This window comes from Capricornis sumatraensis, chromosome 7 (assembly GCF_032405125.1).
Source record: "Capricornis sumatraensis isolate serow.1 chromosome 7, serow.2, whole genome shotgun sequence".
In the NCBI taxonomy this organism is placed as follows: Eukaryota; Metazoa; Chordata; class Mammalia; order Artiodactyla; family Bovidae; genus Capricornis; species Capricornis sumatraensis.
This window is the reverse complement of record NC_091075.1, coordinates 107,916,743-107,939,715: the sequence shown is the minus strand read 5'-3', so window position 1 is coordinate 107,939,715 and position 22,973 is coordinate 107,916,743. Positions and strand designations below refer to the sequence as shown.

The 22,973-nt window shown below is 43.7% G+C and overlaps 1 protein-coding gene across 1 annotated transcript in view; it reads left to right on the top strand.

Moving 5' to 3' along the window:
- The window catches only part of CLNK (cytokine dependent hematopoietic cell linker), a 115,543-nt gene that overhangs the window by 19,174 nt on the left and 73,396 nt on the right, over positions 1-22,973 (top strand). The window contains exons 4-6 of the mRNA XM_068974985.1: positions 8,871-8,908; positions 13,967-14,108; positions 16,308-16,405. Coding sequence (XP_068831086.1) covers positions 8,871-8,908; positions 13,967-14,108; positions 16,308-16,405 — 278 coding nt within the window. The remainder of the gene's footprint in view (positions 1-8,870; positions 8,909-13,966; positions 14,109-16,307; positions 16,406-22,973) is intronic.

Below are 22,973 nucleotides of genomic sequence, written 5' to 3'. Positions count from 1 at the left end.
TATGGCAGAAGCTCCTTCTCCCCTATAATGCTGGGGAAGCTGGTGAACAGAAATAAATTGAAACGTTAACAACCAAATTGCAGGAAAAAGCTCTCCACCCAGTTTTCATAAACACAAGCCAGGATTCCAATCATCCAAGGCTGATAAGCCCACGGATTTACAATTGCCTTTAAAATCCAGTGTGTATCAGAATCTCAGCAGCGAAAAATGCTTATCACAAGCCCATGCCAGGGTTTGTTCTTTGGCAGAGCTATAGTGAGGCGAGAAGGATAATTCTAATTCAGGTAGTGCTAGGATAGTCTTTTGAGAATCACTGGCTGAAGAAAAAAATATAGACAGGTGGATGGAAACTTATCAGGTCTGCCTCCACCAAAAGGCAGCTGCCTGTTTAACTATCACCATTCATTCATCCATTTATCCATTCATTCAACCAACTGAGGCAGTTTCTTAATATGTCAGATACTCTAACCAGCTTTGACCACGAGTTTTTGTCTGTTTGTGGTAATTGATAATAATTCTACTTAACGCACTTATCAAAGCACACATAACATCAGTACACTAAAATACTCTTAAAAATACAAAATGTCATCACAATTCAATGAGATATCTTGACCACAAGTTTTTAAAAAGGGAAATAAAAGTGAAAGTTTCCCAGGACTTGGCTTGTCTGAGAGTCTCATACCACACTTTACAGATGAGGAGACTAAGAGCTAGAAAAGAGAAGTGAATTTCCAAGAGCTATCTGGTGAGAACCTTGAGCCTGTTCCCCCAACTCCCAGTAAATGTTTCCCATATAGCTATGTCTACAAGTTTAGACTATTTGTGACTTGAAATTCACAGATCATAACCTTCAGATCAGGAGACTATGATTCAGTGAATAAAACTGAAATTCATTCACTAAAAACTGAAATCTAGCCAAAAGAGCTACATGACTGAGCAGGTAGATAGATAGATAGATAATTAATAAATGGATAGATGGACAGAGATTTAATATGTATTAGATATATAACATACATAAAATTGCTGTTCAGTTCCTAAGATGTGTTCAGCTCTTTGAGACCCCATGGGAGGCAGCACACCAGTCTTCCCTGTCCTTCACTATCTCCCAAAGTTTGCTCAATTTCATTTCCGTTGAGTCAGAGGTGTTATCTATCCATCTCATCCTCGTACATAAATTACCTATGTCTATATATTCTATTTCTATTCTTTCTTTCCCTGCCTGCTTCCCTCCTTTCTTCCTTCTTCCTTCTCCTCTTGACTATATAAGCCATGTAGTCAAGATTTATTCAACATCATGAACCTTGACTCAGAGACTGAAAGTAACTCTAGGAAGTCCCTTCCTGCCTTTACCCATAGCCGTGGATGGATGCCAAACAGAAGAGGTTCTAAAGTTTGGGACCAGCCAGGGTGCAGAGTGTAAACGAGCCCCATCTTCACAGACCAAGAAGAAGACCAGGCTGATGCCTTCCATCCCCAAATACCTTCAAGTTTTTAAAAGATAAAAATAGAGAAAGGCATCCTCATGTGGGAGAAAGAACCTGGGATGTGAGTGTGGAATTCAAATATCAGTGAGTTCTGAGAATGAGAGAAAATGGAAAGAAATTAACCTATCAGGTGGGGTGCCTAGTATGTACCAGAGCTTTTATAAACTTGTCTAATTTAGCTGTAGGGTACACAGTTTATTCTCTTCGATGCATGATCAGCCAAACAGGGCCCAAGCGAAACTAGGGAACTTGTGGAGACGCCAGTAGACATAGAAGCCAATAGCATAGAACTCAGCTTCATCAGAGCACACGTGTTAAGTTGGGCCCCAAACAGTGTCAGCCTTGGTTTCTCAGTCATTGACCCGCAGAGCCTCTTGGCTAGAAGGGAGCTCTGCTCGAAGAATCCTTCTGAATAACTGACAGGTGCTTGTAAACAGTTGAATGCTGGAAAGGCACATATTTTGTCTGAAAATGGGCACTAACTAATGAACAAATTCCAAATATAGATCTGAAGATCAAAAGATCTGGACTAAATGAAAAAAGATTTGGCCTTGAAGTTGACCTTGAAAAGACATGAAATGCAGAACGCAGCAATTCCTTAGGGGGGCACTGAGCCGGAGAGTTATTTGTTTAAGCTTCTCAACAGTTATTTGGGGTAGATACTCTTGTTCCTGGGCTTCCCAGGTGGCGCTAGTGACAAAGAACCCTCCTACCAATGCAAGAGATGTAACAGACTCGGGTTCAACTTCTGGGTCAGGAGATTCCCTGGAGGAGGGCATGGCAACCCACTCCAGTGTTCTTGCTATGGACAGAGGAGCCTGGCGGGCTACGGTCCATAGGGTCACAATGAGTCCAACACGACTGAACAACTAAGCACATAGGCGCACACTCTTATTCCTACCAGGCTTGCCTGAGGTCACATGGCCAAGATTCGAACCTAGAACTTCTCATTACACTTCCCGGGAAACATGGGCCCGTGCCTTTGATCAGAGGCTTCTACTGTGTTTGTTAATGGAGAATGCCACAGCTGAGAACAAAATTTAAGGCAGCAAGACACTTTTAAAATGAAATCGTGGAGCTTAGACATGACAAATGTTTATTTTCTACGTAAGTCAAGTCCAGAGGTAAACAGTTGAAGGCTGTTTGGCGGCTCTGTTTCCTGAAGTTCTCAGAAACCCTGCCCCTCCTGCCTTGCTCACTCTTATCATCTAAAATAGTGGTGTCTGCAGGAGCGAGGAAGGGAAGGAAAAGACGGAATGAACGGCACACAAAATTTTTCCTCAAGAAAGTCTCCTGGAGACTGTGAGTTGATTTTCCATCTCTTCTATCAACCAAGACTTGGACCCATGGCCAAGTGATGATAAGGACATGTAATAAGGACTTGCCTTAGGTGGCAAGTCTGTAGGTGGCCACAGACCCTGCTACCCATGAGGGGTTCTAATGCGGAGAAGCGAGGGGAAAAATGTGGGGGACACAGTCTTGGCTCTGGGCACTTAGTGACGGGAAGTTGGGATTCACCAGCCTCTTGCTTTTACCAGATATTTATGAGTGAGTTCCAGTACTTGGGCCATCCGATGCGAACAGCTGACTCACTGGAAAAGTCCCTGATGCTGGGAAAGACTGAGGGCAGAGGGGAAGAGGGCGCCAGAGGATGAGATGGCTGGACGGCATCACTGACTTAACGGACATGATCTTGGGCAAACTTCGGGAGATGGCGAGGGACTGGGAGGCCTGGCCGGCTGCAGTCCACGGCGTGGCCAAGGGTCGGACACGACTGGGCGGCTGGACAACAGCCCTCGTCCTCACCACACCTCTCTCCCCTGTGTCTCTCTCTCTGAAACCTTGTGACTGAAATGAAAGCAGAAGCTCATTTTGCTTGGGGAACCCGTCTGCTTTGGGAATACAGTCATCTGAAGGGCCTGTGAACTGACTTCACTTCGTAGAGAAACAGAAAGTTCGAGGACTCTGCGTTTACCTACTTCAGCTCCTCTTCTCACACCAGAGAAGCATATTCTCTTCCCGGGACCAGCCCAGGATTTCCTTCTCCAGTGACCACCTCCCGGTAGCAGCACTCAGAGGCTCGGACAGCCACCCCATCTCTGGAAAGGGGTCATAGACCAGGCAGCAAGCTTGCACCTCCAGGGGCTTAAGTTCATAGACCTGTTTATTAGTGAAAATAGTCTGAGTCTCTCTGAAGTGTTAGTCGCTCAGTCGTGTCTGACTCTTTGCAACCCTGTATACTGTGTAGCCTGCCAGATTTCTCTGTGCATGGAAGGCAAGAATACTCTAGAGTGGGTTGCCATTCCCTTCTCCAGGGGATTTTCCAACCCAGGGATCAAACCCGCATCTCCTGCATTGGCAGGCGGGTTCTTTACCTCTGAGCCACCTGGGATGGCCCACCTTCCACGGCATGAGAGTTGGAGTATCTATGTTAGTAATTCCCAGACTTCTGAGGCCAGAGTAAATACCACCATGGGAGCTTGTGTAAAAAGCAGTTGGTCTGCTCATGGACCCAACTTTGCTTTCTTCTGTTTTATAAAGCAATCAAGATGCGACTGGTCAGGGGGCCAAAACTTGGTGGGTATATTGGACATTCTTGCCACACTTCTGTAGTCATGAGGTGTCCACGTTCAAGACCAAAGTCTGGGCCAATTGCCCCTGCCAGTAAGGAAATCCCCCTGAGTTTACATGGCACATATTCATCTTCACTTCCCTCTTAAAAATAACTTTTAGGGAAATGTTGTCTTTTGTAAAAAAAAAAATAAGTAAATAAAAGATGTCTCCTTGAGGGGCACACAGAAGTCAGTCAGTTCTCTGTGGCTGTGGGGTGCCAGTGGGTGATGGGGGGCCCTCCACTGACACGGCATCACCATCACTCTTTCAGGATGATGATGTGGAAAGCTACTGAGCAGCTTCCTCATCTTTCTAGAAAACCTCTCTCTCTGAGAAGCCAACCTACCTGTCAGTCCCAGGGAGACTCAAAGACCTGGAAGAACTGGGAAGAGGTCACTAGGGTGAGGATCTGGGTCCAGCAAGAGAGAGTGCCAAAGTCAAGTTCGCTCAGCAAGGGAGAGGATCAAGTTCACCTTGAAGTTCCATCACTGGTTCCATGTCCTGGGTGTTTCTGCAGCAGACTGGCCATTTATTGTCACTTACCGTACGCAGAGTTAAGGAGCAATCAGAGCCTGGGGTCTCGCCACTGCCTCGGAGGAGGCAAGCACCACCGTCTGTAACTGAGTAATATATTCGTTGGCTTGCTTTGTTCCTACACGCTATGGAGAAGTTGAGCAGGTTATATTAATCAGGGAGGACTAACATCTATAATGCATAAACTTCAGAGCTTAGTAGTTCTGTTTCCCTGGTGGCTCAGACAGTAAAGCGCCTGCCTACAATGCAGGAGACCCGGGTTCAATCCCTGGGTTGGGAAGATCTCCTGGAGAAGGAAATGGCAACCCGCTCCAGTATTCTTGTCTAGAAAATCCCATGGATGGAGAAGCCTGGTAGGCTACAGTCCATGGGGTTGCAAAGAGTCGGACACAACTGAGTGACTTCACTTTCACTTAGTAGTTTAATGAAATAAAGGTTTATTTCTTGCTCACATCACAATCCAATGGAAATTGAAGGGAATGGCAACCCACTCCAGTATTCTTACCTAGAAAGTCCCATGGACTGAGGGGCCTGGTGGGCTACAGTCCATGGGGTTACAAAGAGTCAGACATGACTGAGTAACACTCATACTTCTTCCAACCACTCATTCAGGATTCACTCTGCTTTTTCCCAGTGGCTTGCACTATCCCCGAGGACCTTGGGGTCCTCCTTCTCTGGTCAGCCACTGGGGCAAGAGTGAGAGATGGAAGGTCAAGTGGGATGGCCTGGAGTGGAATCTCCCACACCTGCTGTGTCCCAGTGGCCATAGCACCTAGCCAAGGCCACCAGTGGAAGAAACACCAGGAACTGTGTGCCCGAGCAAATGGGGTTTGATGAGCACACAGCATTCTCACCACCATGCTGGCTGCTAAGGTAGTGAGGACCACAGCTGGAGGATGCTCCTAATTTTCACCTGATGTTGATAGTCAGGGATGGTCCCCCAGGGCAGATGACATTTAAAATATAGTATGATGGATGATGCTTCGAACTGTGGTGCTGGAGAAGACTCTTGAATGTCCCTTGGAATGCAAGGAGATCAAACCCATCAATCCTAAAGGAACTCAACCTTGAATATCCACTGGAAGGACTAATGCTGAAGTTGAAGCTCCAATACTATGGCCACCTGGTGTGAAAAGCTGATGCACCGGTAAAGACCCTGATGCTGGGAAAGATTGAGGGCAGGAGGAGAAGGGGGTGAAAGAGGATGAGATGATTAGATAGCATCACTGACTCAATGGACATGAATTTGAGCAAACTCCAGGAGACGGTGAATGATAGGGAAGCCTGGTGTGCTGCCCCCCCCGGTCCACGGGCTCGAAAAGAATTGGGCACGACTAAACAGCAATAACAAAACAACAGTGACAGAAGAGAAGGATCCAGGCCTTGGCAGAGCTGAGACGAGAACATTCTGGACTGGCGGACAGCGCATGCAATGTCTCGGAGGCAGAGGAGCTTAGCATACAGCATGGACTTGAGAAGAGGCTGATGTGCCTGGGGTTCAGAGGAGGAAGAAACTGGAAAGAGATGAGACCAGAGACGGGGCAGGAGCTGGGTTGTGCTGGGCTGTGCTGGCCTCTGGGAGCCACAGCAGGAAATCGGACTCTGTTTCATGGGCCATGAGTGACGGGAGCTGATTTACAGGTTAGAAACTGTGCTTTTAAAACTATATTTCCAAAACTCTGCTTTGTTCATAACACAGAGAGGTGCTGAGGGTCACAGAGATAAAAGACAATGCACTCCCTTCCCTACAGGAGGATGGCGTGTGTATACAACAAAGAAGCAATCAGATGCTGCCTCTTTATTTAAGTGTCGTGGTGAGTGAGACAGAAAACAACAGCTCTAACGATTTAGCGAGATTAAAGTAACCTGGAGGGGTCAGAAAGGGAAGCCCCAGGAGAATCTCAAAGGACACTGAGCATATTGGAAAACAAAACGGAGGAGGCAGGGACTCCAGGTGGAATCAACACAAGCAAGGACTCAGAAGGGGCGTGTATCGTACGTGGGGAATCCAGGAGGGGCTCAGACTGCCAGGCCGCTGAAAGAAGAAACTTCTCCGTTCTCCATGAAGACGTGGTTACAGTGACTATGCTCAAGGAGGCCAGTCTCCTAAAATGAAATGATACTGAACCTGGACTTAGTGGCATTGCTGTCCTGGATCACGAAGACCAGAGAAATTCCCCAATAATTCTATGCTCATTTGCTCCTGCCAGACTGGCTGGTGTAACAGGTGACTATTCACTTAATTCATGAGAGAGAGAGAGAGAGAGAGTGTGTGTATTAGCCACTCAGTCGTGTCCGACTCTCTGACCCCACTGACTGCAGCCCTCCAGGCTCCTCTGTCCATGGGATTCTCCAGGCAAGAATACTGGAGTGGGTTGCCATTTCCTTCTCCTCATGAGAGAGTACAAATTGCAAAAGGGCTGAAAAACCTGTGGGTTTCTCTGCCAGGGATCTCAGTAGTGGGCGTAACTGTACTGAGACAGGAAGATGGTATTAGTGCCCCAGGGGGGTGACCACTGCTGGTCCTACCACCAGGATGGACAGTGGACAGTGCAGACAGGATTCTGCTCCTCCTGGCTCACTGTCTCAAGGAGATTCGCTTTGACTACTTGACACTGGCCCCATGCTTGAGTCCTAAGCAAATTCCAGAGACCTGCGTTTCCACTGAGCCAAAGTTCCATGAATTTACACATTATACCTTACAAAAGACTTGGGCATACTGACACAAATTCACAACTATTAATTTTGAATCTCAGTATGGGAAGAGAGGCTTCCCAGGTGGCACTAGTGGTAAAGAACCCGCCTGCCAATGCAGGAAACGTTAGGGCCGCCAGTTCGATTTCTGGGTCAGGAAGATCCCCTGGAGGAGGGCATGGCAACCCACTCCAATATTCTCATCTGGGGAATCCCATGGATGGAGGAGCCTGGCGGGCTAGAGTCCACAGCGTCGCAAACAGTCGTACACAACCGAAGCAAGTTAGCACACACACGTGGGAAGAGAATTTAGGGTGAATGGACAAAAGTTATAGAACATGATGAAACTGGACCGAAAGGTAGCAATACATATCGTGCCATAGTCCTCTACACTATTGGGACACAGGCCAGAAATTTGTCCTGAGAGTCTCATCAGCCAAAGGAAGGGAAATACGCTCTTTTCTAGGACTGATGCTTTTCCTTCACTCAAAGCAAACGAAAAGCTAAGCTCTGTGCAGCTTCCAATCCTGAGACCTGCTAGAAGCTTCTCACATATGTGCTAATTAACAGAACATGATAAGAACATTTTCTGCCTACGGTGTTCCTAAATTCAGATGAACAGCATGAACCCATACTGTAATTTAGGAAAATTAAGTCTATGAGGAAGCCAAAAGACCTGTAGGCTATGTGAGCAATTCTTCGGTGGCTTTGCATAATCTGAGGATGAAATGTGAAACATTTACCCTGATTGCACTAGATAACCTTTGGGCAATCTTTCATTGATCAAGTTCAAAGGAAGCAGTTGAGTGTTGAAGCACCCCCGGCTGAGCAATATTTATTCAGCAAATGCCTATCAAGAACTCATGTGGTCCATTTGGGCCCTGCACCTGAAGCCAGGGAGAGATGAATAAGTAGATATGGTCCCTAAGCTCAAACTAGAAGGGGACGACAGAGGATGAGATGGTTGGATGGTATCACCGACTCAATGGACATGAGTTTGGGTAAACTCCAGGAGTTGGTGATGGACAGGGAGGCCTGGCATGCTGAAGTTGATGGGGTCACAAAGAGTCGGACAAGACTGAGTGACTGAACTGAACTGAAGCTCAAATCATGTAGTCTGTTCAAGAAAGCAATGTCTGGATAGATAACAGTGTGTGGATAGATTAGGCAAATGCAACATGTGTGTCAGAGGGGGAGGGGACAGCACCCCAGGTCCTTGGCTGAGATGCTGCTGAGTCATCACTTGGGTGCAACTAATTTTGAGGTGGAGTTCCTTCTAACTTTGCTTCTCTTTCAGTGGGAACACTGACCTGCTGTAGAAAAAGCCAGCCTTCTGAGTTGGGATTTGATTTTCTTTCCTCCTTTTCCAATTGCCCCTGTTAGGCAAGAGCAGCTGATAGAGCGAGAAGCATGAAAATGTGCACTTCATTTTGAGCAATTACAGTCAAGAACAATTAAGTGAAATGAGCACAAGATTTCTGGAGAAAAACAAGGGCCCAGTCTTTCCAATGTTTTGCAATAACATTTTGCTGTTTCTGTTGGCAGGACAGTACCAGACTATTAACGAGCCTCTTCTTGATAGTGTAAGTCAGCGGCTTTCTTTACCTATTTTGTCAGTCTTTGAGATTTACAAAGTAAGTGGCTTTTTTCTATGTACTTGGTGAATTGTAAAACATTAAACTTTTCCAAATGGCATGATTTCCTGGCAGAGAAAAGTGCATTTCACGTCTTGGGTAGAACACGGTATTCCTACAATGCGTGTAAGTCAAATAATTGTGCTGTATGCCTGAAACCCACAGAGTGATGTATGTCAATTATTTCTTGGTAAAGCTGGATAAATAAATATATTAAGGCATTAATACAGAAAAAGACAAAGAAAAAACATATTTCAATTCCTCAGCTATAAAGTGGAGATAAAAATAAACCCATAATGGTCATTATGATGACTAATTAAAGTGAAAATACCAACACATGATGCTGGCAAGTGTGTGGTGAGAAAAGCACTTCCCAACACTCACAGTGAAATTTTAAATAACAAGAAATTCTTTGGAAAGCAATTTTATAAGATTAACAAATATAAAAATATTTATTTTCTTCAATCCCATAATTCTATGGGACAAATTAAAGAATTAACCTAAAATTTGGATGAATAATTAAATACTCATTTATGTTTTATAATATATTTTAAATGGTAACACAAAGGAATCATGTTATATATTCAATAATAGAAAAATCATTGAATATATTATGATATATTCATATTGTTCTGTGGTTCAGCCACTCAGTCGTGTCCGACTCTTTGCGACCCCATGGGCTGCAGCACACCAGGCCTCCCTGTCCTTCACCACCTCCTGGAGCTTGCTCAGACCCATGTCCATTGAGTCGGTGATGCCATCCAGCTATCTCATCCTCTATTGTCCCCTTCTCCTCCTGCCTTCAATCTTTTCCAGCATCAGAGTCTTTTCCAATGAGTTGGATCTTCACATCAGGTGGCCAAAGTATTGGAGCTTCAGCTTCAGCATCAGGCCTTCCCATGAGTATTCCCGACTGATCTCCTTTAGGATGGACTGGTTGGATCTCCATGCAGTCCCAGGGACTCTCAGGAGTCTTCTCCAGCACCACAGTCCAAAAGCATCATTCTTCAGCGCTCAGTCTTCTTCATGGTCCATCTGTCAAGTCCACACATGCTGCTGGAAAAACCATAGCTTTGACTAGACAGACCTTTGTCAACAAAGTGATGTCTCTGCTTTTTAATATGCTGTCTAGGTTTATCATAGCTTTTCTTCCAAGGAGCAAGCATCTTTTAATTTCTTGTCAGCAGTCACCATCCACATTGATTTTGGAGCCCAACAATACGAAATCTGACACTTTCCATTTTTTCCCATCTATTTGCCACGAAGTGAAGGGACTGGATGCCATGATCTTTGTTTTTTGAATGTTGAGTTTTAGCCATCTTCTATTAATAATATTTACAAAGAATTTTAATATCTGAAAGAAAATTTTAAATTTATAATGTGAAATCAGCTAGCTAATATTATAAATAATTTAATTATTAACAATTATGTGTACATAATTTAAATAGCTATAACATATCTATAGATGATAAATGGAATGGATAGAAATGATAGAGATAGATGATAGATATATGAGATAGAATTTACCTGTAAAACCTTTGGTTCTTTACTTTTTGCAAGACTTCTTTAAGAATTAAAACTATGAATTCTCACCCTAGGACACACACACACACATGCATGCATGCACAAACAATCAATCAGTCCCAAAATATTTTATAAAGTGGAAGGCTTATACATACTGAGCTTTTAGTAAGAACCCCCAATATTAACAGTAGACAAATACTAAAAAGGTTTATGTTGTCTCATGGAGAACACAGACTTACTAAATTGCATTCCACCTTTTGTGTTGAATGATCAGAGTTGCCATGAGCCAAAATGAAGCCCAAAAAGTTTTCCCGATAGGGGCCTGGTGAGTCCCTACTGTGCTATTGCTTACCTGGAAACCAGACTCATCCTATAACTAGTCTTTACCTTTACCAAACTGCTTTGATAGAGTGATGATAGAAAAAGGCACGCACTTGGAGGCTTAGGACTAGTAAGCCCTATATAAATATATATTTATAATATATGTTCTGCATTATTCTTGTTCTCTAATATATATAGAATATATATTATTAATACATATAACAATGAGAATAATACATATCAAATTATTAATACATATTATATAATAATATATAATGGTATTATATATAATAACAAGGATAATATATATTATATATATTAGAGAATATATGTATATAGAGAGAATATACATATTAAAGAATGAGAATAATGCAGATTTAGAATTTAAATTTAAACCTATATAATTCTAGTTTCCTACACTATAGTAAAATCACCTCAGAGATTTTTCTGCTTATACAATGAAATAAAGTACAGAAAGCACCTAGGACATATAAACTTCTTAACAAGTGTTAGAAAGGCTTTAAAGGGCGGTGAACAAAGTATGATGGGTCGGCCTCCTTTATCTCAGACTTTCTTTAATAGTAGCTGTTATCACAGCAGCAGTCATAATAATATTTACAGCTAGTATTTATTGAGTGCTGACCATCAGGCAATATTCTCAACATTTTGCATACGTTGTCTCATTAAGACACTTCTGGTAGTCTATCACTTACTCAAAGTATAGTGTACTTCTACCATTTTTATTTCAGGCAGAAGAGCTCTTTCCAACATTTCTTGTAAGGCTGCTCTAGTGGTAATGAACTCCCTCAGGTGTGTGTGTCTGGGAGAGCCTTTATTTCTCCTTTATATCTGAAAGGTAACTTTGCTGGGTAGAGGATTCTTGACTGGCATCTTTTATCTTTCAGCATTTTTGACTCTTCCATGGTAGCTCAGTGATAAAGAATCCTGTGATGCAGGAGATGAGGATTCGATCCCCGGGTTGGGAACATTCCCTGGCAAAGGGATGGCTACCCACCCACTCCAGTGTTCTTGCCTGGAGAATTCCATGGACAGAGGAGCCTGGTGGGCTATAGTCCATGCGGTCTCATGGAGTCAGACATGACTTAGTGATGAAACAGCAAATTCTGAATATATCATTCCTCTCTCCCCTGGCCTGTAGAGGTTCTCTTAGATATCTGCTGATAGCCTAATGGGAGTACATGTGTAGGTGACTATCTTTTTTCCCTGACTGTTTTTAAAACCTTCATCACTGACCTTTGACAGTTTTGATGTAATGTATCTTGCAGAAAATCTTTTTGTATTGTGATAATTAGGTGTTCTATGAGTTTCATGAACTTGTATATCCAGTTCCTTCCTCAGGTTTGGAAAGTTCTCAGCTATTAAGTTTTTAAACAAACGCTCCCTTCTCCCTCTCTTCCCTTTCTGGCATATCCACTCTTCTCATGTTGCTTCTTTCTAATGGAATCAGATAGTTCTCATTGAATTTTTTCATTGCTTTAAAATCTCAGTTTCTTCTCCTCTTCTACCTGAGAACCATTCTTAGATTTCTTTCTTTGAGCTCACTGATTCTCTTTTCCATACGGTCTGCCCTGTTTCCAATGCTTTCTAATCATCTCGTGTATTGAGTTCTCAAGCTCCAGAATCTCTGTTTGGTTCTTCTATTTTAGAGTTTTAGTCTCTTTGGTGAGTATTGCTTCTGTTCACTGGATTTACTCCTGAGCTCACTGAATTGCTCTCTGAGTTTTCTTGTAACTCTGAGTTTCTTCTTTTGACTCCTCCATCAATTAGATCATCATCTGCCGTGACTTTAAGTTTGGTTCCTGGGTAATTGTTATGTCCAGGATGTGAGACTCTGTTACCACGGTTTCCGTGGTGCTTGATGAGCAGTTCCTCTGCTAATGCATGTGAAGTAGTAAACACCCCTCTTGTTTACGTAAAGCTTTGTTTACTTTGCCTCTGAAAGATCCACACTTTGGTAATTAGAGACCTTTCTTCCGATTTTCAGTACACACTGCTAAAGCACAAGTTTTTGGCTTGTTTATTTTTTTTCTTACCTCAGCTCCATTTGAGAATTGGCACTTTCCACCCTCCACTGCTTCTACCAGAGTGGCCTCTGGTGCCCTTGTCATTTCTGCTTATGTCTCTGGGGTCACTGCGGGTGCCTTTCTAATGCCAATGTCACCGCTGCCATTGACATCTTTGTGTCCAGTGTTGCTTGGCACATTGGGACTGCCCCCATAGCAAGGGATGGGGAGCAAGGTGAGACTGCCATGGGCAGGAGGTGACAGAGTCACTGGTGCGCCCGGGGTTGCTGCCCAGTGCCCTGTGCTCATGGGCACCACTGTAGCCATGACCTAGAGTCATGGCGCCACCCCTGCTGCTGCCGCCAGGCTTTCTGGGGCTCAGGGTTAGGGGCACTACTGCTACTCTTGCCCCAGTTCTACCCACTCTATATATTCCAATCTAGCCTTCTTCAGATGAACAGACACGTGGGGCTCTCTGGAGTCCCAGTGTCTTGGGCAGAGGAACCTTTGTTGAGTGCAGTTCAGTTCAGTCACTCAGTCATGTCTGACTCTTGGACTGCAGCATGCCAGGCTTCCCTGTCCATCACTAACTCCCGGAGCTTGCTCAAACTCATGCGCATAGAGTTGGTGATGCCATCCAACCATCTCATCCTCTGTCATCCCCTTCTCCTAATGCCATCAGTCTTTCCCAGCATCAGAATGTTGAAGGAGTCAGTTCTTCACATCAGGTGGCCAAAGTATTGGAGTTTCAGCTTCAGCATCAGTCCTTCAATGAATATTCAGTATTGATTTCCTTTAGGATTGACTGGTTTGATCTCCTTGCAGTCCAAGGGACTCTCAAGAGTCTTCTCCCAACACCACAGTTCAAAAGCATCAATTCTCTGTTGAGTTATGGATGTCTTAATTGTTGCAGATTGAAGGGGAGAGACAAAGGGAGTGTCTCACACCACCATGATGCTTTCTAAGGATATCGTTACAATTCTGCCGCCATGAGAGGTTAACTCCCCTAGACTCCAGACTCTTAAATCTTTAACTCACAGCCAAGGGAATCTCTATTACTCCCCTGGCCAGCACTGTAGCCTGTAATCTTTGTCATTGTTGTGCCTTCCGTTGACTTACTGAAATGTCCCTTCCTTAGGAAAGGAATTCCATAGCAGTCCTGGCTGGAGCAAAAGGCCACACAGATGGTGACTATGAAGACCCTGAGCGTCACATGGGAGAAGACTGGCAATCAGTGAAAATCTTACCAGCCAGGCCTATTAAGGAATCTGAATATGCAGGTAATGTTTAGGGCCTGAAATCTGAAAATCACATGCCCGTGCTGCAATACTGTAGAGTGACTAAAGATGCAGGTTCTGAATTAGCAACTCTAGGTTAAAATCCTGCTTCCACAGCTTATTACCTGTGAGACCTGGAGCAAGCACCTGAAAACCATTTTCTAAGACAGGGTTCAAGATATCTGAACATAGAGCTTACCCCACGTAACCCAGATAGTTACAGGGAAGATGCGTGTTGAGTTCTCAGAGGAGGACTCGGTGCAGAGTCAAAGCTCTGCGGCTATTTATTATTATCATGATGGCTTCCCTGGTGGCTCAGATGATAAAGAATCCACCTGCAATGTGGGAGACCTGGGTTCGATCCCTGGGTTGGGAAAGGTCCCCTGGAGGAGGGCATGGCAACCCACTCCGCTATTCTTGCCTAGAGAATCCCCATGATGATACCTTGAGTCTGAGAAACAACGGATGAACATGGCAGAAGATGGACAAGCAGAGATGTGGGCAACATCCCTGTTAAGACAGCGTTGCAGAGAAGAGAGCAGAACAAAAGGGAAGGCTTTTAATAGGGCTGGTCTGTCTTGCTCATAGCCAGCATCTAAGTAGCACAAGAGCATGGCAGCAAAGCCAGGCTTTGAAGAGAAAGAAAAGCTTATTATACACCATCTTTTCTTCTTTGTAACTGGGGCACCTTACACAGTTTCAGCAAGGTCTCTGAACCTTAAATAAAGCAAAGTGTTGTGAGGGAAAAGAGGAAGCATTTGCGATTTGAGACCCTGACCTACTGAAATGAATCTACAGAAGTCCCTTTGAGGACAATCACCTTGTAAATAATAATGATATCCCTTTGTTCATCCACTCAATATGCATTAATTAATATTTATTGTATGCCAGTTATCATGTTGGCATTGATCAAGAGATATAAAGGTAAGTATGATAGAATAAGTTTGGTATATAATGTATATAACTATGTTAATTATATATTGGTTGTTGTTGTTCAGTCATTCAGTCATGTCTCACTCTTTGCAATCCCGTGCACTATAGCCTGCCAGGCTCCTCAGTCCATGGGATTCTCCAGGCAAGAATACTGGAGTGGGTTGCCATTTCCTTCTCCAGGGGATCTTCCTGGACCAGGGATCTAACCCATGTCTCCTGCATTGGCAGGTGGATTCTTTACCACAAATCCACCAAGGAAGCACAAGTATATAGAAATACATGTTAAGTATAAAATATGTGTGTTAAGTATGTAATGTGGGCTTCCCTGTAAGCTGGTAAAGAATCCACCTGCAAAGCAGGAGACCCTGGTACTATTCCTGGGTTGGGAAGATCCCCTGGTGAAGGGACAGGCTACTCAATCCAGTATTCATGGGCTCCCCTGGTGGCTCAGATGGTAAAGAATCTGCCTGCAATGTGAGAGACCTGAGTTCAATCCCTGGGTTGGGAAGATTCCCTGGAGGAGGGCATAGCAACCCACTTCACTATTCTTGCCTGGAGAACCCTATTGGCCAGAGGAGCCCAGTTCATGGGGTCGCAAAGAGTCAGACATGACTGAGTGACTAAGCACAGAGCAGTGTGTAACAAAGAAAAGAGATCCAGGGTGGTGTGCAGGTGGGTGGGGTCTAGGAAGATTTTTGAAGGGCATGACACTGTCCAGGCCTTGAAGGATGAGTAGAATTTCCCAGGTGGTTAAGAGAATGAAGAAGGTTTGGGTCCAGACTTCAGCATTTATGTATATGAACCAAGAGAAGTGATTTCTCCTCTTTGAGCCTCAGTCTCTTCGTCTGTTAAGTGAAAGTAGAATTACATGCCCATGCCTATATTGTGTGGAGAAGGCAATGGCAACTCACTCCAGTACTCTTGCCTGGGAAATCCCATGGATGGAGGAGCCTGGTAGGCTGCAGTCCATGGGGTTGAAAAGAGCCGGACATGACTGAGCGACTTCACTTTCACTTTTCACTTTTATGCACTGGAGAAGGAAATGGCAACCCAATTCAGTATTCTTGCCTGGAGAATCCCAGGGACGGGAGCCTCGTGGGCTGCCGTCTATTGGGTCACACAGAGTCGGACACGACTGCCATGACTTAGCAGCAGCAGCAGCCTATACTGTGATGGTTCATTAAGTTTGTAGATGTGCAAATATTTTGTCCATTACAGTGTGCAGAGTCATGTAAAGTATGACTTTAAAATTTTTCTCTTTTTTCACAGATACACGCTATTTCAAGGGTATGATGGACACACCACTGTCTTTAGATTCCAAGACCTCTCTCCCCACAGACAGGCAAACCTGGATGAAGCTGGAAGAAGTAAGTAAAAGCTTGACTGCATGAACCAAACATGGGCACTGCCTAGCAACCAAGAGCTTTACCGTCTCTCATTTCCAAGGCATCTTGTTGGAATGCCTTGGTGATGAGCAGGTCAGGCTCAGTGAGGTGCAGAGTAATTCAGCTGGAAGGATCGTGGCCCTTTGAATAGGTAACTAGAAGGGAAGAGAACTAACATTTGTGAGAGATTTTCTGTGAGCCAGACATCAGGCTAAGGACTTTCACCTGCATCTCACTTAATACTTATCCTGTTCTCTAACAGCAGAATTTAAACTCAAATCTCTTTGATAATAACATATCATTTTGTCCAAATTTAGGCCCAATGATTCCAACTGCTAACAGTATGGTAATAAGTACAGTCAGCCCTCCGTATCTGTCAGTTCCCCACCTGTAGATTCAATCGAGGATTTAAAAAAAAAAATTTCATTAAATTTCAAGAAGCAAAACTTGAATTTACCACATGCCAGCAACTATTTACATAGCATTGACATTGTATTAGGTATTACAAGTAATCTAGAGATAATTCAACCAACCAAGGATTTTGTGGTTCCTTAATATGTACTTGATGAAAAAATCTGAGTACAAGCGGACCCACACAGTTCAAACCCAAGCCATTGAGGGTTTCACTGTATACAGGAGGATATGCATAGGTTATTTACAAATATTCTGCAATTTTATATGAAAGACTTGAGCATCCACAGATTTGGATATTCAAGGGGCGTGCTGAAAGTAATCCCCAGCAGATATGAAGGGACAACTGTAGGTCAACCTCTCTGAACCTCTTTCTTTGAACACCCATTGGCCAAACAGGAGTAACAATCTCTGCCATGCTTACTTCAAAAAGCTGTTGAATATATCTTGTAAATGTAAGTGCTCTAAACACATATAATATTTTGTTTTTAATAACATTGCACAAAATACAAATTAGTCATCCCTGAGGTTGCAAGGCTATCAGTCATAGCATTTGGGTAAATTTCATGTCAATGTTTTCTATGCTAATGTATTTCATGCAAGGAAGTCTTTGTTGTATGGTATATACTGGTTTTCCTTCCTTTGCACATTTGTTTCAGGCATGCAACTATCTCCCGTCATAAAACAAGCATCAATAAGCATAATCTTTACAGATACTTCACTCCTCATATAAGGTTTTTAATTATTTTATTTAACCATTGAGTAAAAACGTTTTAAAGGCTTTTGGTACATATTGTGAAATTTCTCCCTGAAAAATCATTTCAATTTACCACCCCCGCCAGAAACCCTGTATTAGAATTTCCACCTCATAGAATTCTCTCCAAAACTGTGCATTACTTTTTAATTATAATTTTTAAAAAAGAGAAAGAGATTTTGCTGTTCTTTCTTTAAAGTTTGTTTCACATTTATTAGTGACTGTGAACACACTTAAATATTTATAACACATTCATCCTTGTGCATTATCTATGTAAATGGTTTACTCGTTTAACTAGAGGGTTTCTTTTAAATATTGACAAGAAAAGGAAACTACAATTTTTACCAAGTCGTTCGCACAGAACACAGCCAATAGAGGTTGGGAGAGCAAGATAAGGGATGAAATATTGAACACTTCCTCTTTACACAGATACTAAGCTACACATTTTAATCATTCACTCAACAAATTCATTTACGAAACATATGTTGGGAGCCTGCCATGGACCAGACACAATTATCCACTCTGGTATGCAGCAGTAAACCACCAAGGCCCTGCTCTCATGAAACTTACATCCAGTGGGTGGAGACCTATGATATGTGAATGGATAAAGAATAGATACAAAGATGATGTATCAAGTGATGAGCTTTGAAAATAGAATGAAAGCAAGGCAGTCAGGAAAGATGGGAATGAATGAATGAATGAGATTTAATCCTTAAAAACCTTGCAAGATGAATGTTATAATTCTCATTTTAATGGCTCCAACTTTTGAGCTCTGCCTCTTTGGGCCAGTTATTTGCCTTCTCTGAGCCTTTACAGTCTAAGCTATACAATCTCATAGCTTTCATGATAATCCATACCGAGTACAGAGCCTGGCACAGAGCAGTCAGCCACCAGATGACACCTCCCTGAGCACAGGGACTGTTTTAGCCCCAGCATCGAGCACAGTGGCTTTATGTCAAAGGTTCTCAGTAGATACTGGTCACATGGATGGAAGAGCTTCTAGGTGGTGCTAGTGGTAAAGAACCTGCCTATCAGTGAGGAGACACAGGAGACTCAGCTTCAATCCCTTGGTCTGGAAAATCCCCTGGAGGAGGGCATGGCAACCCACTCCAGTCGCCTTGCCTGGAGAATCCCATGGACAGAGGAGCTTGGTGGGCTACCATCCATGGGGTCACACAGAGCCGGACATGGCTGAAATGACTCAGCACAGCACACAGCACATGAATGGAAATGGACAAACAAACTCAGTTATTTGAACTGAAATTGGATATATGACTAGCTTGAAATATGAGGGCTTCTGTGGTGGCCCAGCTGGTAAAAAGAATCCACCTGCAATGGAGGAGACCCAGATTCAATTCCTGGGTCGGGAAGATCCCCAGAGCAGGAAATGGTTACCCACTCCAATATTCTTGCCTGGGAAGTCCCATGGACAGAAGAGCCTGGCAGGCTCTAGTCCATGGGGTCGCAAAGAGTCAGACACAACTTAGCAACTAAATCACCTCCACAGCTTGAAATATTAACAGGAAAAGAAACCCAGTCTCCTTTCCCCCGTTTGATTTCTTTGTTTTTTTAACTGGCTATAGTTGTTTTACAGCATTGTGTTCGTTTCTGCCGTACGACTAAGTGAATCAGCTCTGTGTACACATAGACCCCTCCCCCTCCCCACCCCAATCCCACCAATCTAAATGTTACCACAGGGCACCAAGCTGGGACCCTCTTGCACTGTTGGCGGGAATGTAAACTGATACAGCCACTATGCAGAACAGTGAGGATTTTTCTTGAAAAACTTAAAATGGAACTACCTACCATATGACCCGGAAATTCCACTACCAGGCTTATATCGTGTCGTAGCTGTTCAGTTGCTCAGTCCTGTCTGACTCTTTGTGACCCCTTGGACGGCAGCACGCTACCCCTGTCCTTCACCACCTCTTGGAGCTTGCTCAAACTCACGTCCACTGAGTCAGTGATGTCGTATCCTGGGAAAAAAACCTAATTCAAAAAGACCCAGCTTGATCTCTGTCCACATGGACACTTTCTCTAGCCTGTCCTGCAGAGCTGTCATATTCAGCCAATTCAGCTGCTCAGTCATGTCCGACTCTGTGACCCCATGACTGCAGCCCACCAGTCCTTCCTGTCCATCACCAACTCCCAGAATTTACCCAAACTCACATCCATCGAGTCAGTGATACCATCCAGCCATCTCATCCTCTGTGGTCCCCTTCTCCTCCTGCCCCCAATCCCTCCCAGCATCAGGGTCTTTTCCAATGAGTCAACTCTTTGCGTGAGGTGGCCAAAGTACTGGAGCTTCAGCTTTAGCATCAGTCCTTCCAATGAATATTCAGGACTGATCTCCTTTAGGATGGACTGGTTGGATCTCCTTGCAGTCCAAGGGGCTCTCAAGAGTCTTCTCCAACACCACAGTTCAAAAGCATCAATTCTTCAGCACTCAGCTTTCTTTATAGTCTAGCTCTCACATCCATACATGTGGATACTTGCAATTATCTCCAAGATGTACAACTGGGGCAGGGCCCAACACAGCGCTGTTACACAGGGAAGAGGGCATTTCAGGAGCCTCATCTCTAAAGCACGAAACATAGTGAGGGAACAATAGAAATTTCAGAGTCACTGGGCCAGAGGCTAAAGTCACAAATTCTTGTATGATAATAAAAAGTAGAAAATCTGACCTAAAAAGTTAAGCTTTTCTTTCCCGAAAAACCACTGATAATTCCTCTTTGCATGGAAGTAAACTTTCATGAGAAGAATGCTTTCTTAAAAGATGATGATTCTCATTTGATTTTTCTTAAACGACTTTGCCAGAATTTAAGACCCCATTGTTATTACTTTATATCCTTTCATACTGTCTTTGCAGTTTTTTGTTACAAATTTCTTCTTTCAGCTAGGTCACTTTACAAGTGGAACTAAAATTTAAACATATTAAATCAAGTGAAATCTTGTGAGAAATAGGAGGTGGGAGATGAGTACAATTTTGGCCAGGAGGCAAGTTGTCTTATAAATTAATTCGATAAGGACCTGGCCTCAATTCGAATAAAAAAGGGAGTTTTGCTTTTATAACCAATGTTTGAATAATCCAGTTTTTATGGTAAGCAGACTTGTTTTTATTATTATAACCTTGTTCTCAGGAGTTAATTCCAATTAGTTTTGCACATTTACGTGGTGATTAAACTATCTGTGAACTGGATCTTCAACAGTCCTTACAGGAACCAGTTCTTATGTTGATTCCTTAGACTGATTGCATGCGTGCATGCTACATCGCTTCAGTTGTGTCTAATTCTTTGTGACCCTGTGGACTGTAGCCCACCAGGCTCCTCTGTCCATGGAATTCTCCAGGCAAGAATACTGGAGTGGGTTGCCATGCCCTTCTCCAGGGGTTCTTCCTGACTCAGGGATCAGACCCAGGTCTATAATTATGTCTCCTGCATTGGCACACGGGTTCTTTGCCACTAACACCATCTGGGAAGCCCCATTAGACTGGTTACAATGATCTTAAAGCACTAAACCATTGTCCATCTTTTCATTTACTGAGCACTTGCCGTGTACAAAGCACTATGCTCAACAATGGGGATTAAAGAAAAAAAAAAAAAAAGGAGCCAGTGTCCACAGTCTAATGGAGGAGGCAGTTTTGAAATAATAGTACAAGGTGTTAAGACTGAGGTGACACAAGATACAATGAGCAGGGAGCTGCATCACTTAGGCCAACCAGAGGCTTCTGAGAAGCCTTCTGCAGAAAGCAATGCAAAGCAGTCTTCTACACCAGTAACACAATGCAGTGTTATCAGTGACTCTCTCCTGGGAACATTTTGCCCCCTAGTGGATATTTACAATGACTGGCGACATTTTTGGTTGTTAAGACTTGGGGAACGCTGCTGACATCTAGTGGGCAGAGGGCAGGAATGCCACTAAGCACGCTGTAAATGCACAGGGCAGCCTCCCACAGCAAATTGCCCGGCTCCAACTCTCAATGGCGCCGAGGTTGAAAAACTTCTGTTATAATGAAACCTGTGTTATAATATGCTGTAAACTCAGACCTGCATCCATATGATTCCACCTTTTGCATCTAACCTATTATTCTTCTTCGTTCCCTCATAATCTAGCATTGTTACAGGTATATAGTAGACATTAGAAAATCTGTACTTGATAGGAAATGAGAATAGCCCTGGGGAGGGGCATAAAATACTTCTAGGCCTGGGATCCTATGCCAATACCATCAAAGTGTAGGTCCCTCTGGAGAAGATGCAGCCAAAAAACTCTTGTGCCAAAGAGCCAAATGTATCCAAATGTCCAAAGACGCAAAATGGAATATGGCCAGCTACAACTAGGGGTTATTATCCTAAGTGAAGTAAGTCAGAAAGAGAAAGAAAAATACCATATGATATCACTTGTATGTGGAATCTAAAATAGGATACAATGAACCTATCTACAAAACAGAAATAGACTCACAGACATAGAGATCAGGCTTGTGGTTGCCAAGGGGCTGGGGGGAGAGAGAGGGATGGACTGGGAGTTTGGGGTTGGTAGATGCAAGCTATTACATTTAGAATGGATCAGCAACAAGGTCCTTATGTATAGCACAGGGAAATAAGTCAACATCCTGTTATAAGGACTAGTGGTTCAGATGGTAAAGCGTGTGCCTACAATGTGGGAGACCCGGGTTCAATCCCTGGGTCAGGAAGATCTCCTGGGGAAGGAAATGGCAACCCACTCCAGTATTCATGCCTGGAAAATCCCATGCACGGAGGAGCCTGGTAGGCTACAGTCCATGGGGTCGCAAAGAGTCAGACACGACTGAGCGACTTCACTTTCTTTCCTGTTATGAACCGTAATGGAAAAGAATATTAAAACAGAATGCATATAGGTGTGTAACTGAGTCTTTGCCATACAGCAGAGATTGGCACAACATTGTAAATTGCCTATTGCTATTGTTCAGTCGCTCAGTTGTGTCCAACTCCTTGCGACCCCATGGACTGCAGCACGCCAGGTTTCCCCGTCCTTCACCATCTCCCAGAGTTTGCCCAATTCATGTCCATTGAATTGGTGATGCCATCCAACCATCTCATCCTCTGTCATCCCCTTCTCCTCCTACCCTCAATCTTTCCCAGCATCAGGGTTTTTTCCTGTGAGTCGGCACTTCGCATCAGGTGGCCAAAGTATTGGAGCTTCAGCTTCAACATCAGTCCTTCCAATGAGTATTCAGGGTTGATATCCTTTAAGATTGATACTTTACTTAAAAATTAATTAATTTTTAAAAATAGAATTTGGCCAGCAAAGAGGAGAAGAGCAGTCACTAAGGAAGCCTGATCCCTAACCCCCTAATCATGGTCTTGGCCCAGCAAGACCAAGACCATGGAGACTCTCCCCTGCTCCAGG